At 38.8% G+C, this 17237-nt stretch overlaps 3 protein-coding genes across 3 annotated transcripts; 1 reads left to right on the forward strand and 2 right to left on the reverse strand.

The window, feature by feature from the left end:
- Nucleotides 1-552: 552 nt before the first annotated feature.
- Nucleotides 553-1536, reverse strand: LOC121240789. Its single transcript, XM_041138322.1, has one exon. It carries the CDS (start codon nt 1534-1536, stop codon nt 553-555), a length of 984 nt encoding a protein of 327 aa, XP_040994256.1.
- A 3617-nt stretch (nt 1537-5153) lies between these two features.
- Nucleotides 5154-5690, forward strand: LOC121240790. The gene has a single exon (XM_041138323.1). It carries the CDS (start codon nt 5154-5156, stop codon nt 5688-5690), a length of 537 nt encoding a protein of 178 aa, XP_040994257.1.
- An 872-nt stretch (nt 5691-6562) lies between these two features.
- On the reverse strand, nt 6563-9920 carry LOC121240792 (NAC transcription factor 32-like). Its single transcript, XM_041138324.1, has 4 exons — nt 9755-9920; nt 9363-9649; nt 8517-8714; nt 6563-6691 (listed from the first exon to the last, which is right to left on the reverse strand). Exons 1-4 carry the CDS (start codon nt 9918-9920, stop codon nt 6563-6565), a joined length of 780 nt encoding a protein of 259 aa, XP_040994258.1.
- Nucleotides 9921-17237: the final 7317 nt, after the last annotated feature.

The following is a 17237-nucleotide window of genomic DNA, read 5'->3' on the forward strand; positions in this document are numbered from 1 at the left end:
GTTTCAATTCTTCCTTTGGTTCAACCACCACAAAAGCCAAATACCCCTGACACCCGTCACGTATTAACTTATCAACCTGAAAAGCAGAAATAACTGATGGAGGGATACGCACCTTGGAACCCATAAATCGAAGTTCCTCATCTTCCGGAAACTTGAACACCACTTCTCTTCTAAAACAGTCAATACTAGCATAACTGGAAGCTAACCAATCCATCCCCAAAATCACATCAAACCCAGTTATAGGAAAGACTATCAGGTTAGCTGGCATTTCCTTCCCACTAATCGTTATAGGACACTTGAGTAAAATCTTGTTACAAGTCACTATATCACCAGTTGGGGTAGAGACCCTCAAATTGTAGTCCATCTCATCAGCATCAATGGGACACAATTTAACAAAATCCCTTGAAATAAAGGAGTGGGTAGCCCCCGAGTCAAATAAAACAGTAGCCTTATTGAGAAATAAGGTAATAATTCCTGGTTACGTCATACCACCCATAGAGATAATAAGATAAATAATCCTTAATTCTCAACAAAGAACATTTTAGGAGATGGTTAGAGAATTATACCTGTGATGACATCCTCCTTGTTCTCAGCTTCTCCCGGTGTCAAAGCAAACACCCGAGCAGGTACCGTCCTCCTCTGATTATTGCCTTGACTATTTGGCCTAAAGTTTTGGGGTGGGTTTGGCCTTCTGTTGTTCTCCACAAGCAACGGACATTCTCTAATGAAATGCCCATCTTTACCGCATTTGAAACATGATCCCACTTCCTTCCTGCACTCCCCACGGTGTATGCGGTTACAGAACTTACAGGGGTTAGGTGTAAGATTTCCCTGCATCTGTCTCTGACTCGAACTGCTCCCCTCATTTCTCTTTTTCCATTGCCCTTGATCCGAACTAGGAAACCCTTGTGGAGTAGCTCTCTTTCTCTGTTCTTGCAATTCAGCACCCCTCTTAAGATTCTGTTCAACTAGTGTCGCTTTGTGCACTAATTCTGAAAAATTCTGAATCTGTAAGACCATCACCCGCTCATAGATCCTGTAGTTCAAACCTTCTTCAAACTTCCTGGTCTTTTTCTCCTCATCGGGAATCAAGTATGCAGCAAAACGTGATAATTCTGCAAACCTTGCAGCATATTGGCGCACAGTCATGGTCCCTTGCACCAAATGGGTGAACTCTCGAGCTCTTGCATCCCTATCTGCCTTAGGGAAAAATCGATCGAAGAAACTCTGCTTGAATTGAGCCCAAACAATTACCCCAATCCCCTCAGCTTCCCTGATAACTTTCTCAGAATTCCACCATCTCTTTGCTTCTCCAGATAGTTTGAATGCTGCGAACTTGACTTTTTGCTGATCTATACAATCCAAAACACCAAATATTTCTTCAATGTCTTGTATCCAATCTTCCGCAGCGTTCGCATCGCCTCTTCCATCAAAGGTGGGAGGATGTGTTCGATTAAATTGTTCGAACGTGCAACCCCCACCATTGTAGTCTTCATTCAAATCTTCAAGAGTTCGAACTCTACGACGAGCAGCCATCCTGTGAGTCTAAACTCGGTGAAACGTTCTAAAATAAAAGAAAACGAAAATACCAAGTAAGTAGAAATAAATAAAAGGATAAATAAAATATGCATATAAACACATATACATATTTATATATAAGTCAGATAACTATGCCAATCTGGCATCACTTATACACACATATATCACTAGAATTCTCAAAGTTCCAAACTCAACTCCTAACATCAGTCAAATCTACCTCAAATCCCATCAAAAACAGTCTTAATGTCCTTGGAACTCATACTTAAACCCCCCATGGCAATCCTTATAATCCTCCGATTCCTATTTTGAAATTCCCACATCTTATGAACCCACAGATATCTAAACCTCCAAGGTCTACAGTATGCAGAATTCAAACCTGGCTCTGATACCATTTGTAACGCCCCAATGGAAGGCCCAAACCACATGGCCTATACTCCAAAAGGACTAGTCAATGATACAATTGGAGCTCCACTAGAACCTTATAAAGAGCAAGAACTTCTCCTTCCCAAGCAATGTGGGATCCCATACACCACCTACCCTTATCCATATCATATGGGGTATCACAAAGTCTATCTGATTTAGGATGGAAATGGGAGAAGTTTACATGGTGTAACCGACATGAGGATGATTCTTTCATCAAGGAGAGGGTAGATAGAGTTGTGGCAAAGACTTTTTGGAGAGCTAACTATACTGAGTACAGTGTGGAAACATTGCTTGCTCTTTGCTCAGATCATAGCCCTCTTCTGTTGGTCTGTTTGCAAGAGAAAAGATCAAGCAGGAGAAACAAGGCCCACTCCAAGTATGAGGCAAATTGGATTAAGGAGGAAGGATGCGGTGATCTAGTTGCAGCAAAATGGCAAATAGGGGTTGTGAGGGAAAACTGGATGGAATGAGTGCAAGGAAAATTGGAGGGTTGCAGGAGGGGCCTTCAACAATAGAGCATAAATTTTGCTAAGGAGAGAACTGCTGTAATTAGGGAGAAAGCACAGATATTGAGTCAATTGTAGAGAAAAGGGGTATGAGAGTATGAAAAATCAGAAGGCTACAGAATGAACTTGGTTTCTTGATGGAACAAGAGGATATTAGATGGAAGAAACGAGCTAAGAAGCACTGGCTAGAAGGAGGGGACAAAAACACTAAGTTTTACCATGCTTGTGTGAACCAAAAAAGGAAGAAGAACTTAATAAAATGGGTAGTTGATAATGAAGGCAAGGCGTTGACTGAGAAGAATGACCTTGTACTTGGATTCTGGAATCATTACTCAAAAGTTTTTGAGTCTTCATAGCCAGCACCAAGGTGCATTGAGTAGTGTTTGCAAGGGGTAGAAGAAAGGATAACATATGAGATGAGTGGAAATTTGGATAGAATGTTCACTAGTGAGGAAGTGGCAACTCAAGCAAATGTCCCCCTTTAAGTCACCAGGGCCTGATGGCTTTGATGTAGAGTTTTATCAAGATCACTGGGAGATAATGGGCAATGAAATTTCATAGGCAGTGCTAGACTTTCTAAAGAATGGACATATGCCAAGGGACCTGAATCACACACACACACAACTATGATTCCAAAGGTAAATTCACTAGTTTCTGTGCATGATTATCGACCTATCAGTTTATGCAATGTCTTCTACAATCTGATTTCAAAATTTATGGCACATAGAATGAAGTATGTCTTATCTAAGGTCATTTCATGGAATCAAAGCGCCTTTCTTCTTGGTAGACTAATCACTGACAACATAATGGTTGCCTATGAGTTGCTCCACACTATGCAATCTAGATAGAAGGGAAGGGAAGGAAAGGCAGTATGACAATCAAGCTGGACATGTCTAAAGCATATGATAGGGTCAAATGGGACTATTTAGAGGCTATGTTGATTAAGCTTGGCTTTGGTTAGAATTGGACAAGGTTGATGATGGAGTGTGTTAGCTCAGTAACTTAGTCAGTTTTGACTAATGGAGTTCCAGGTGAGACCATATCCCCCTCAAGAGGTCTGAGACAAGGTGATCCCTTGTCACCATACCTATTTCTGATTTGTGCAGAGGGTCTTAGCTCTTTGCTACAAAAAGCTGAATCTAGAGAGGCAATTAAGGGGTAGTAGATTGAGGGGAGGGATAAGGATCAGCCATTTACTCTTTACTGAAGATTGCGTCATTTTCTGTAGAGCAAAACAAGTTGAATGGTGCTTTGTTAACAATTTGTTGGCTCAATATGAAAGGCCTCATGTTAGACCTTAAACAAGTAGAAAACCAACATTTTGTGCAGTTCAAATACTAAGGTTGAAACCAGGAATTTCATTCTTCAATAGGCTGAAGGGGTGTTGTGCAACAACTATAACAATTACCCGGGGCTGCCAACTATTGTAGGAAGGTTGAAGTATAACACTTTCAGAAGTTTAAAGGAGAGAATTTGGAAAAGGATAAACAGCTGAAGAACTGCCTTCTTATCTACTGCTGGAAAAGACATTCTTATAAAAATTGTTCTGAGGCTATACCTGCTTTTACTATGAGTGTCTTTAAACTCCCTGGGATTTTAATTCATGAGATTGAAGCTATGAACTCTAAATTCTAGTGGAGTCACAAGAGACTTGAGGGAGGAATCCATTGGAGAAGTTGGAATAAACTTGGAATGGTCAAGGGCAAGGGAGGCTTGGGCTTCAGGGATCTTAACAGTTTTAATATAGCCTTATTTGCAAAACAAGGATGGAGACTCCTCAAGGAGCCTTCCTCTCTGGTTGCTTGTATTTTTAAGAAAAAATATTTTCAGAAATGTGGGCTGTTGGAGGCTAAGCTGGGGTCTTGTCCTTTTTTTTTTTTATCTGGAGGAGCTTATGATCAAACCTAGATTTGGCGAGGGGTGGTGCTGTGTGGAGGGCTGGGAATGGGAAAATCATAAGTATTTGGAAGGACAAGTGGTTGCCTAGGCGAACAACCTATCAGATTCAGTCACCAGTAAACACCACAGAGCTTGAAGCAAGAATTGTTGTTCTGATTGATGAAGATAAGAGATGCTGGAGGCGTGAGATGGTTGAAGCCATTTTCACTAAGGAAGAAGCAAAAAATAATGTGTGCTATCCCAATTAACACCAGGGGAGTAAGTGATAGGTTAATTTGGATGGGGTTATCTAAGGGTCTCATTACTGTAAAGAGTGCCTATTATGGGGTTTTTATGCAAAAAAGACATAAGCTAGGCGAGTCTTCAAATGGTGCAAAGGATGAGGATCAATGGAATAAGTTATGGCAGATGGGGGTTCCAAGGAAAACAAAACAACTGATATGGAAAGCTCTAAACAACATCTTACCAACAAAAGATAACATGTTCAAGAAGCAAGTCATTGACAACCACTTATGCCGAATTTGCAAAAGGGAGGAAGAGTCTGTGGTACATGTTTTGTGGACATGTTCTGCATCAGCTGATGTGTTGGGTGGGGAGGCAAGTCCTATAAAGAAATGGCAGAGAAATTAAACTGATTTTTAGTTGTTGTGGGCTGATTTGTACTCGAAGTTGGATAATGAAAACTTGGAGCTTATCTCAGTTATTTTTCATCAAACTTGGTCTAGAAGGAATGCCACTGTTTTTGAAAACAAGTTTAAAAGTCCTATGGCAATCTTAGACCTAGCTATGGCTGAGCTGAGCACTTTTAAACAAGTGCACCATAAGGTACCCTGCATAGCACAAAGGGATCAGTCAAGGGCTGGAGGTCAGAAGTGGAAACCACCAACTTGGCCTTATTTGAAAGTCAATTTTGATGCTGCTTTTGACAAAATGAAGGAAATGATGGGTATGAGAATCGTCATCAGAGATTGTGAAGGGGACTTGCTGGCTTCTTTGTTGGTTTCAAATGAATGTGTAAATTCAGTTTTCTTAGCAGAAAGCAATGCTCTTCTAAGAGCCATGGAACTGTGCCAAGACTTGGCCTTCACTTTGGTGGAGTTCGAAGGTGATGCAAAGGCTGTTGTTGATGTTGTTAAGTCAAATGTAGATGAAAATTCTTGGCTGGGGCAAGTAATTGAGGACATTAAACAAATGATGAATAGATTCTCTTCATGGAAGCTTTCTTTTGCTCATAGAATGAGCAACAAGGTTGCTCATGAAGTTGCTAAGCTGGCTTTAAGGTTTGATAGTGAAAGAGTGTGGTTAGAAGAGGGTCCTCTTTAGTGTTTGTCTATTGTTTTGGAAGACAAATTATGTATTGACTAATATTTTATGAACTGAAAGTTTACTTTAAAAAAGAGTAAAAACTTCTCATTTCCAAATAATGTATGATATCATACACCACATACATTTATTATTCAGTATGAGATATCACATTACTAATAAGGAGAGATAAATAATTTTTTTTTTATTTCTTTTATGAGGAAGAATCGCGCACTCATATATTAAAGTTTTTGAAATATGACTGTTAAAGCCAAATTGTTGAAAACACGAGTCTTAAAAAATATGATTGTTAATAATAAAGTTTCTAAAATATGAGTTAAAACATAACAAAGAAAGAATAAAGAAATTGAATAGAGAAAGAATAAATAGCATAATTAGGAGCGATTTAGAAAGTAAGTTGCTAAAGTAGAGACAGATTTTTTTTTTTTTTAAGTTCTGCTGAAATTTATCGAACAAGCTATACCATTTCTCTTTTTTAACTGCCTACATTCTCAATCTCTCGTACATCTCATTCTATATATATATATTTTTTATTCTATTAAAATAATATTTATTTCTTTTTTCTTCATTTTTTTCGACCCATATTTTAAAATTAAAAGAAAAGTGCTATCATCATCTAATATGACATTAAATGATTAAAAAAATTTAATCCATTTTTTTTAATAAAAAAAACATTTTACAACAGCCAGTTTACCATGAGAGCCCCACCGTTCTCTACAACCTGCACAGTAAGGATTCAATTCCTTGGGATGCACCTTCTTTGTCAGCAAAGAAGTAAACAAATAATGTTATCATGTTCATGCAAACAGAATATGCATGTATAAAACTGGCAAAAGGGAGTGGTGGTGGGGAATATTAGATGGATTCAACCTTCAACTCTTCTTCTTGTAATTTTTCTCATCCGTAGCCTTGCGTTTAACCTTATCGAGATTATCCTCATCCTTGGCCTTGTGTCCATCTTTGTCATGTTGGGCTCTGGCTTGTTGTAGTGTGAGTGGACTCTGTTTCATGAATTAAAAATTCATATGCTGATGTATGATGTTGAAACATCAGAATACATACAAGGCAAAAGCTCAAATACAATTTCAGGAATAAAAACAATTCAAAGATCGAGAGAGTGTTATGATCACGAGAGTAGAGGCTACGGCATGAGTTCAAATTTCGAAGATGACAACTTATAAGATGAATTAAAATGCCTTGATACTATATATGAGCATAGTATTAAATCAATGAATATTAATAGATGAGTACAACCGTCAAAAGGAAAATGTCTACTACCTGTTCAGTATCGATAGAGTGGGCCACCATGAACATTGAATTCAAAATGTAATGGAATGTTGTGATTCTGGAGGGTCAAAATGTAATGGAAAATGGCTCCGTTTGGATTTAGAAAGTGTTTCGTCTCATCTCATTTCATCATTACAACTTTTCCAAATTTCCACACTAAATATAATAAACAATTCAACTATTTCAAATCCTAATTCAACTTTTTCAAATTCTAAAACAATAACAATATTAAAAAATAATATTCTAACAATATTTTTTTTATCTTTCATTTAAAACCATCCCCTCTCATCAATGATGTAAAGGAGAGACGAAACAAAGAAGACTGTGGAATCCTGGCATTGAATAACGCTAATCTGTTCTAGCCTGATGTGAATTCCAAAATAACTTGTATTTATCTCATTCCTAAAATATATGTATGAATAAAACTTTGTGTAATCATAAATATAAATACAGAGAGCAGTAATACTCACTGCCTATACTCCGAATATCGTGTACTCTTTCAAGTGACTTCCTAGCTCGCCCAAGTCAATTTGTTCATCCATTGATCATTTCTCTTAATTTTCATTTTCATCACAAATTTCCTCATGCAATTAACTCCTTATTTTTTGGTTCATTACATGACTTTTGTTCGTTTAGTATTTTAGGACAAACTGATTCTTATTCTACTACAGCTAATTACATGAGGAAAATTATAAATATATGAGCTAGCTAGTACTATATGATTCATTATTTGAGCCTTTTGTTAATCTTTTCCAAGATCAGTGCCTGTTCCTTTCTTTAGTTATTTGTACTTCCCTTTAAAGACTGGTCTAGATTCTGCTTACTGAGGATGACAATCTATATTAATTTCTTGCTCGCCAATCATGTTTCTTCACAAGCCTACAACATAATGATCCAGACTATTTATATATATATATATATATATATATATATATATGTTATTGCTCCCTTTTCTTCTTCCACTGAAAATTCATTTCTTTTAGTACGCAGGGAACAATTATAAAAGTCGGGAACATCAATTAATCTGCATTTATTCTGGCATTATTCAAAGTCATTGAGATGCTAATGTTTAGAGGAAAAGTTTGAGTGCCATTTCACATGAAAAGAAGATCTTCAAAGTTCTGTACAAACTTGAGGGCCTCATCAGGTCCTTATTCAAACTTTAGGACTTCAATTAGCAGGAAATACATATACCATATGAAGTGTGTTCTACAACATTTATTGTTAACTCTGAATTTTTTAGACAATATTAAATGCTCAAAATACACAATTTTATTTATGGGAGGAGTTGTTTCATTAAAGTTAGTACGTCTCCATGAAAATTGATCCGCTACCTTCCTGAAAACTGATCAGTGGTTCTGTGGGCCTACTGCTGAAGATGTCTTGGTGAGAATGGCTTTGATTGTAGGAGTTCATATCATTATTGAAGTAGATGCCCAAAGAAGAAGCTGTCGTGGGAGAATTCACAATATTGGAACAATCTCCATAAAAAGAATATTCAAGATGGTAATTGCTATTGTTGCTCCCTTCAAAGCTTACACCAGAATTGGTCTGTATGGGAAGCAGAGCTGGATTTTTGTATGGGGAATCCATGATAATGTCAGCATTATAGTTTCTGAATGTAGGCTGCAACTCCTCAATCTTTGGAAAGCCCATTCTACAACTGCCTTGATCTTCACACGTGTTCTTTACCATGTTGCCTTTCTTTCTGATCCGGCACAGTACCCAGTCATCCAACTGTGACAACAAAGCCAATGTTTTTCCATGCATTTAATTGGATTACTTGAACAAAATTCAGAGATGGACTATGTTGGCATTGTGATCTCTATATATGTGGGAACTGAGAAGAGAGAAATTTAGAATGTACATCTAAAGCTCAGGAATGAGAAATGAAATCAGTGGTCTGTGAAGTTAGGCAATTTTTGTCAAACCTTTTAATTTTCCAATCTTTCCATTATATGCCTGTTCCGGTCATGCATGAATGGTTATTGCTAGCTTGCTGGCCAGGGTGTCAAGGTCTTTGGCTCGTTTGTTTTCAGAGATGAGATGAGATGAGATGAGATTAAAGTTAAAAAGTTAAATAAAATATTGTTAGAATATATTTTTTAATATTATTTTTGTTTTGGGATTTGAAAAAGTTGAATTGTTTATTTTATTTTGTGTGGGGATTTGAGAAAGTTGTAATGATGAAGTGAGATGAGATGAGATGAGATGAGATGTTTCCTGAAAACAAACGAGGCAAGTTTGCATATCTTGAATGATTGGTGTCTGGATTGGGGTGCAAGATATCTGCATGCTTTCACTACTACTTGTTAACCCTATTTTTATTACATATGAAAATAGAGGAGAAGATCATTGGCAATCATTGTTAAACCACGCACTTACTCTCATTGACCCTTTAGACCTTGAAAGTTTACTCTGGTGGTGAAGTCTATATTCATTCATGATCCAGTCTGTCTTAAACCTGTTTGGAGGCGGACCAGTGTAAAAGACTAGAGCTTTCTTCACCCCTAGTATGCGCTTTGATCCACAACAGCTTAGAATCGGCTTGTCTGTTCCGGTAGCCTTCCAGTAACCGGAAGCTGCCGCCCTATTCGGCCTCTCACCGTTCGGGTACTTCCGATCCCTCGGGCTAAAGAAGTACCACTCATCTTCTCCATACATGGCTTTGTCTGTACAATACATGAGAATTAAAGGAAAACAAAACAGTTTTGTCAGTGTGTGATCCAATGGAGAGGGAAAAAAAAAAAAAGAGTGGAAGTGCAGGACTTATGTACTGGGTAACTCCCATGGATTATACTTGTAGAGATCAATTTCAGCTATTACAGAGGCCGGAAGTGGACGTGAATTCACTTTGTTTTGCAAGTAATGAACAAGGAGCTCTTCGTCAGAAGGGTGGAACCTGAAACCAGGAGGGAATTGGAAATTTGAACAGGTTTCCATTTCGGTTGAAATTAATGCTAAACAGTTCAAAGGGAACCGAAAATCACAGATAGTATCAATTAGAAAGTTGTGGACACAAACTACAGGGAGTGGTGAGGAGGCTATATATGGTGCAATTTCATGCAGAGCGGACACAATGTCAAAACAACAGAAACCAAACCGAACTTACGTAGAGCCTGCAAGAAAGCCGTTGGGAAAGAAACCTCTTTGGCTTACAGCTTGTTGCCAAAATACCTCATATTATTCACTTTCTCAATAATATATATAATAGGATCCGAAATGCTATTATTCCTTCTAAATTTTGTAATTTTTAATTACACCAATTGGCGTTACGTGTTTTAAGTTGTGTTTTATTTTAAGTAGGATACCTATAAAACCACTTAAATAAACTAGAACGTGTTACGTACATCAGTCCGTTTGATTATACGTACTACACCTATCAATTACGTACGTACTTCAAAGGGACGTACGTATATATTCAATTAATTTTGATAAGAAAATATTATGCTAAGCTCAAGTGGGCATTGCTGAGTTGGATTTTCTGACTTGGAATCCTCCAATTAAATTGGATTTTGGAGAAATGTAAGCATCTTCGACCAAAACAACTCGATGAAACCCATAGTACGTAATGGCTTTGATTTTGAACTTTACAGGCCTGCTCTATTAATTATATGTACACGGAATGATTGACCCTTGTTCGAATCGATGGTTTGTGTCATCTTGTTGCCAGGAGGTATCGAATCCAAGGAAGGTTTGTCTTTCGATACGTGCATGGACAAGAAGGCTATGTTTTTGTTTTTAATCGTGTGAACGTGCAACATAGTTGAAACCCTAAATTTGTAAAACTGATTTGTGTATGAACAAACGATGGAGTCCAAGTTAGTGAAGAAAATAAAGAATAGCGAGAAGTGATGATCAAGGTAGAATCTTGGAAAGTGAAGATTAATTCATGATACTGCATGGGTCTAGAATAAATTAACTTTTTATGTCCAGCTCATGCTCAATATATATATGAATAAGAACTTTTAGCGACGAATTTCCCATTTTAATAACTCCATAAAAGAACAAAACCAAGGATATTTATGGATAGTTCGTGATCGATGTTTGTTTCTTTTGGCCGTGCTCGGTCTCCAAATGGGATTTATATCTCAGTGGTGTTGTTTCTCTGAATTTTTCTACCAGTAATAGCTCTGGGTAACCTAAATAGAAGGGTGCTACCGCACCTCCTAGTCAATTAACCCAGGCCCAGGCCCCACCCCCTACGGGCGGGTGCCCTTGTCCGGATGGCAGGGGGAGGATTAGCCCCCCGTGCTATCTGCCCACCGCCTGTTGACTTTCAACGGGAATGTAAAGTAGTCGGGCAGCCGAGAGCCAGGACCTGAGCTTCGCCGTGAGGGAGGTCAGGCAGTTGAAAGGCTAAACCCGCCTGTTGACTCTCACGGGGAAGATAAGTGTTGGCTTTGAGTTCATTTGCATGAACATTTGTCGTTAGCAAAGAGTGTTTATCCTACTGACGTTTTCGTTTTAGATGGTGTTGGTAGATTTTTCCCTATCGATGTGAGTCGTTGTTAATGTTCCCATTTTGCTGTTAATATTAGAGTTTGTTTGTAGTAACCCCACACTAAGTGGTCAGGGAGCCTGTTGACCCCCTAGGTCTATCTTAGGCAGTTGTCGAGCCCATCGACTCGTTTTCAAAGATAACCCGCGCGAGGGGGTTGTGGAGCTTGGAGGCTCAATCTTGGAGGTAACCTGCTGGCGGCGGTTATGGCATGAGTGTAAACACTCAACGTTTGTTGGAGGAGATGTCGTCCCGGGTGTAATGTTGGGTAGCTGAAAGATTGGACCTGTACTTCGCCATGAGGTAGGTCAAGCTGCCATAAGACCAGACCTGCATGTTGACCCTCAACAGTAAGGTAAAGTAGTTGGCCAGTCGAGAGATTGGATTCGCGCTTCGCCGTGAGGGAGGTCGAGCAGTCGAAAGTTTGGACCTACGCTTTGCCGTGAGGGAGGACGAGTAGTTGAAAGGGTGAACCTGCATGTTGACTCCCAATGGGAAGGTAATGAAGAACATACTTGACTGTGCTACAAAAGCCAGACCAGTTAGCAGAGATACTCTCCAATCACAAGTGTGAGATTTGCAAACTTGAATTCTCTTGCTGGAGTGTGGCAAAGGTTTGACGAGCGCTGACGAAGCATGTGGGAAGCCATGTTTTGGCGATGATGAAGGTCCCGGGTGCCCTCGATAATGAGTGGAGCGGTGTATCACGTTACGTGAGTGAGTTCCGACAGAGTATATTCCTGGTGCTGATACTGGGAGTCCCGTGGAACCTCGAGGAGTTTGGTGAAGCGAGGCTCCAAAGACTAACTTTATTAGTAGAAATGAAATTTAAATAATGATAAAGTGTTAAAATTGCATGATTAAGCTACTTAAGTGAATAAATTGTGTAACCAAAAATTGAGTTAAGCACTTAATTATGCAGTAGATTATGATACTTGAGTCAATTGATAAAGTATGATATTTTACACTTGAAAAGAGTTACAATGCAGCTGTTCCACACCAAAATTAATACCCCAAATTTTACTCCTCTTATATCCTACTTATATGTTGCAGGGCATTATTGGAAAAGAGTTGCTGACATCCCAAGTGTATAAGGATATTGAAGCACAAGGGTATTCTTGCAAATACCCAACTAAACGTGCAGCACCCAAAAGGAGGACTATGGAACGTGGCTAAGGATTTGAAACACAAGAAAAAAAATGAAAAAAAATAGAGTGCAGCGAACACAGCAGACTCACGCACGCAAATCGCCTTAAACGTTGAAGTGTAGTAGAGAAATGAGGACAGCCAAGAGAGCGGCAAGCACATACGGGCATGAAAGGGAAATGGAGCTAGCCAATCACGAGTGCCAGGGAAGAATATAAAGCCAACTGTTACGAGGGACCTTTTTTTCTTTTTTTTTTTAAAACTTTTTTGGGTTTTTTGTTTAAGACTTTGGAGGCCATTTTTATTCTTGATTTTCTTTTGAATCTGGGCCATTATTATTCTTCATTTATCTTTTGGGTAGATTAAAAAAAATGTGGATGGAGTATTTGGATTAAGTGATGTTAGGCTAAATTTTTAAGCCTAGGTTTTGGGGAGTAATCCAGTAATAGATTGGTTTGATTTGCTCTCTTTTCCATTGATTTCCATTTCACAACTTATTGAGTTGCAATGTTATTATATTCGGAGAAGCTTAGAATTCTTTCTTATGAATCCTGATCTGTTGTAGACGCTAGGCACAACTGATACTTGAACTGATGCAAGATTTTGATAGACTTCTTTCATTGTACATCTTGCTTTGCAACTTAGTAGGGAATTTGCGCTAAGACATAACTTTTGCATGATTTATTATATTTTGCAACCATGATCCTTACGAATGGGTTGGTGGTTGAGTAAAGAGAGATTTGAGCATTTTTCATTAACAATCTGTGAAAGGGTGAAACTTGCATCCTAGGTGTTTGATATTTTGTTTCATTGGCATTTATTTTTCTGCAATATCTAATTTTCATGCACACACCACACTAATATTGATTTGTTTCACTTCCTTCAATTTACAAACACCCAGAAAATCATTTTATAAAAAGATCATAACCATCTTTTCCTCAATACCCTTCACACCAGTACATAAGCATATATTCTTGTTTCTCTCCTTAGCTATGTAAAAACCCCTTTCTCAAACACATTCATTGCACAAAATGCCTCTCATTATATGTTTGCTCAGCATGAATACCGTTGTCCCTGTGGAAATCACCTTAGAACTCCTCCATGTACTATTTTGATAGCTTCTGCACTTGGAAGACAGATTTAGATAGCCATCAAATAACAAGTTTGAGGGAGACAATACTAGAGCGATGAAGCCATCGTTTCTAATTCCCACTTGTTTGAATTTGTCCATTGCCCACTCTTAATGCCGAGGGAAGGTGGTGATCGTGTAGCTCATGACCGAGTAGCTGAGAGTGCGCCACTCATGGTTGAGAGATTGTCCGTTGGTCGAATTACCTGTGAGGCCCATGAAGCTGTGGTTGAGGAGCTCGTTGCCAGATAAGCCACAATGGTCTGGAGTGTTGATGCTAAGAACAGGGGGTTGAACTTACTGGTTTGCATGGTGGGTCTGCCTGTCTCTATAGTGGGTCTACCTATGTATATGGCAAGATGTTAGTGGCCGAGAAACTCTGTTATCAGGGCCAGGGAGTGAGTCTGAGAGGGTTAGGCCATGATGCATGAATCCGAGCAGAGTGAGGCCGTGATGGGTTGGTCAAGTAGTGTTCGTTGCTAGTGCTTGGCATTGGCTGTCGGTGCATGGGGTTGGCTGCCCGCTCGCACAAGGTTGAGATGGTGGTTGTCTACAATGTGCATGTGGACGAGCAATTGAGTCCATGATGGGTTGGCCGAGATGGTGTTGTTGGTCGAGTGAGAGGTGCCCGCCACTGGGTGGTCGAGATGCTCGTGCTAGCCAGGATGGATGCCTATCTTCCTGCTTATATGCATACAAGATTGTTCTTACCCGAAGCACAAAATGCATTGTTTCTCACTTGTATACAAAACACAACCGTCAACACATTAAACGCAATGCTCGTATCAATTATCTTAACATGAAACATACAATTTTATTAAACCAATACACACTGCTTCCTTCCCTCTTCTTTCTTTCCTTCCAACCGTTAATATCGTTATTCCTTCCCGTGACATCCACCCCTAGAGCCTCAGTTGCACCTGGCCGGGAAGGAAGGCATTTTTATTAAGCTACAGGCAGTGCCTTAGGAACATGAAATAGAGGCACGAAAGGGGAACATGAGAAATAATCTTGAGATGCTTGCCTATTGTCATTGTGTGTCCTACTTGACATTAACTTAAAAGAAAAACTCTATTTTCAAGCCGAAGTGTAGAGCCCATCTAGAAAAGTCTTTAGGGACATTATTTGATTTTGAATATAAATTTTAAAATTAATTTGAATTTTACAAATCAAATCTTACCATTTAAGTGATGTGGATGATCATATACTCTATATTTGGCCACTTGAGATAAAAAAAATAATACTTCACTTAAATTTTAGAAACAAGTGATAATTTAACATAGTAACTGTAAATGCATTTTGCAGCCCTTAGCAATATTTCAGAGAGAATATCTTCTAACCGGTTGTTCTAATAAAGGGTTAAGAATAGCCAGCAATAATATTATACCATGTAGTCCACCCATTGGACTAGGAATGGAACGCACTGCACTGCACTGTACCGCACCGAAACCCACATCCCTCCCTCACCTTCATCTCTCTCACATCAAATCCCTCGCTCGTCAACGTCGTGAACGTCGTTTCCATCGACATTGATGCCGTGAACTTCATCGGCAGAAGCTTGGATTGCCTTTCCTACCTCGTGTGCCATCTCTTTTGTCTCATCTTTTGCCTTGTGTGACATCTCCTTCGTGTTGTCAATAGCCTCGTGTGCCGTATTTCAAAGCAAGATATATTCTGCATATTTCAACACCATGGCTGCTAGCATTGGGGCTGCTTTGGTGGGGCTCGTGTTGGGAAATACGAGTTTGTTCTTGAGCAAGGCTGAAATGTTTTAGGGATATTTCCTACTAGCCTCACTTTTGAGCCATCGTTCCTGGCAATTGTCAAATCCTTAAAAGATGAGTTTATGCTCAAGATTTGTTTGCTAGAAATTAATCTCAGGAATTAATTTCACAGTCTAGAATTCCTACCCATGAGAGAATAAATTAGTCACCCAGCCACCAGATCCAGCCAATGAACCTTACATACAAATATTTCCTCACTTCTATTTCTTTATTTCTATTGTAAATTACAGTTCATGTTTGAGAGGATGAAGATGGAGAAGGAAGAGGAACAGAGGAACTAATTGCTAAACCCAGCCGGCCCTCCCAGCCACAACAAGATGCCAACCCTGAAGTTTCAAACACAACTAGTGCTTCAGCTATTCCGGCAGCAGCTGGTGGCGGCGATTGGTGGAGAATATCAAAGGGGCACATCTGCAGCGTCTGGTGAGTGGGAATCGTGCATCTACTGAAGTGAAAATAGGTTTTAGGATATTCTAGATAAAAATCTGATGTAGTCATTCTCATGGATGTTTTTTCTATAATGTTGATGTGTTAGTTGGCTAGTGGGTGCTGCTTTAAGCTCCAAAATAGACGGTACCGCTTCTAAGTGGAACTTTATTTCGGATCTAAACAAACATGACAATTCTAGCTAAGCAACTCAGACTCTGATGCCAAATCTTTTGTGCAGAATAAAAAAAATTGTTATACTTTCCTATCCTTTTTCTTCGGAAAAGAGAAACAAAAATGACAAAGAAGAAGTTGGATCAAATCATATATATATATATATATATATATATATGCATGCTACAAAATATTATACCTAGCTAAACAAACCTCAAAACATTCCTCGTTTTCAAAATCTAATTATACACAAAAAATGTTAGAAGCTTAGAATTTTTTACAGTCTTTTACCTAAAAAAAAATTAAAATTAAAATTAAAATTATAATTACAACCTAAAATGGGAAATTTAAGCAATCATATATATAAGATGCAACTTGCAACCTAAAATGGGAAATTTGATTTTCCTGACATAAGGATATTGATCAAGTAGATCATGTTGTAGAGGAAACCCAGAACCTGCGGTGGAGGAGGGGTGATTCGGGATGGTGCGGGTACTGTTCTGGGGGGTTTTTCAGCTTGTTTTGGTCATGGGACTAATAATGAGGCAGAACTTAGAACCCTTAAAGAGGGGGTGGCTTTATGTAAATCGTTGGGTTATTTTCGTATGGAGATCGAGTGTGACTCAAAAATTGTGGTGGACTGGGTCCTTGCTGGGAGTTGTTCATTGTGGTACATTTGAGATTTCTAGGAGGAAGCTTATTAGGAATTACAGGGCGTTAGTTTTTCAATTCGGCATCAATTTCGGGAAGTTAACCAAGCTGCAGATTTTTTGGCGCGTCAAGGTGTGGAAGGTGTGACTTGTTTTGAGGGAGAGGCTTCAATGCCTAGTAAGTTGAGGGGCATCATTCGTTTGGATAAATTAGGCTTGCCTTATCTTCGTCGTTAAGCCGTTTGGGTCTGTTGCTTTCTGGATTGGATTTCATTATAGGTTTGTTTAGATTGTTATTTATGTATTTTGTTGTTTTATTAGGAGGGGTTCATTCTTGCACATGTGACCTATTCTCTTACCAAAAAAAAAAAAAAAAAAAAAAAAGAAAAAAGAAGAAGAAAGAAGATCATGTTGTAGGACACCCTAAAATAGTGAATGTAACCTTCGAAA

This window comes from Juglans microcarpa x Juglans regia, chromosome 7S (genome assembly GCF_004785595.1).
Source record: "Juglans microcarpa x Juglans regia isolate MS1-56 chromosome 7S, Jm3101_v1.0, whole genome shotgun sequence".
NCBI classification, from domain to species: Eukaryota; Viridiplantae; Streptophyta; class Magnoliopsida; order Fagales; family Juglandaceae; genus Juglans; species Juglans microcarpa x Juglans regia.

Coding starts and splice junctions, on each gene's coding strand:
- LOC121240789 (XM_041138322.1), bottom strand. CDS start 1,536: ATGGCTGCTCGTCGTAGAGTTCGAACTCTTGAAGATTTGAATGAAGAC.
- LOC121240792 (XM_041138324.1), bottom strand. CDS start 9,920: ATGGAAACCTGTTCAAATTTCCAATTCCCTCCTGGTTTCAGGTTCCAC. Junction 9,650..9,754: donor TAATCCATGGGAGTTACCCA/GTACATAAGTCC, acceptor TGTATTGTACAG/ACAAAGCCATGTATGGAGAA. Junction 8,715..9,362: donor GGTCTAAAGGGTCAATGAGA/GTAAGTGCGTGG, acceptor TTGTTGTCACAG/TTGGATGACTGGGTACTGTG.
- LOC121240790 (XM_041138323.1), top strand. CDS start 5,154: ATGGCTGAGCTGAGCACTTTTAAACAAGTGCACCATAAGGTACCCTGC.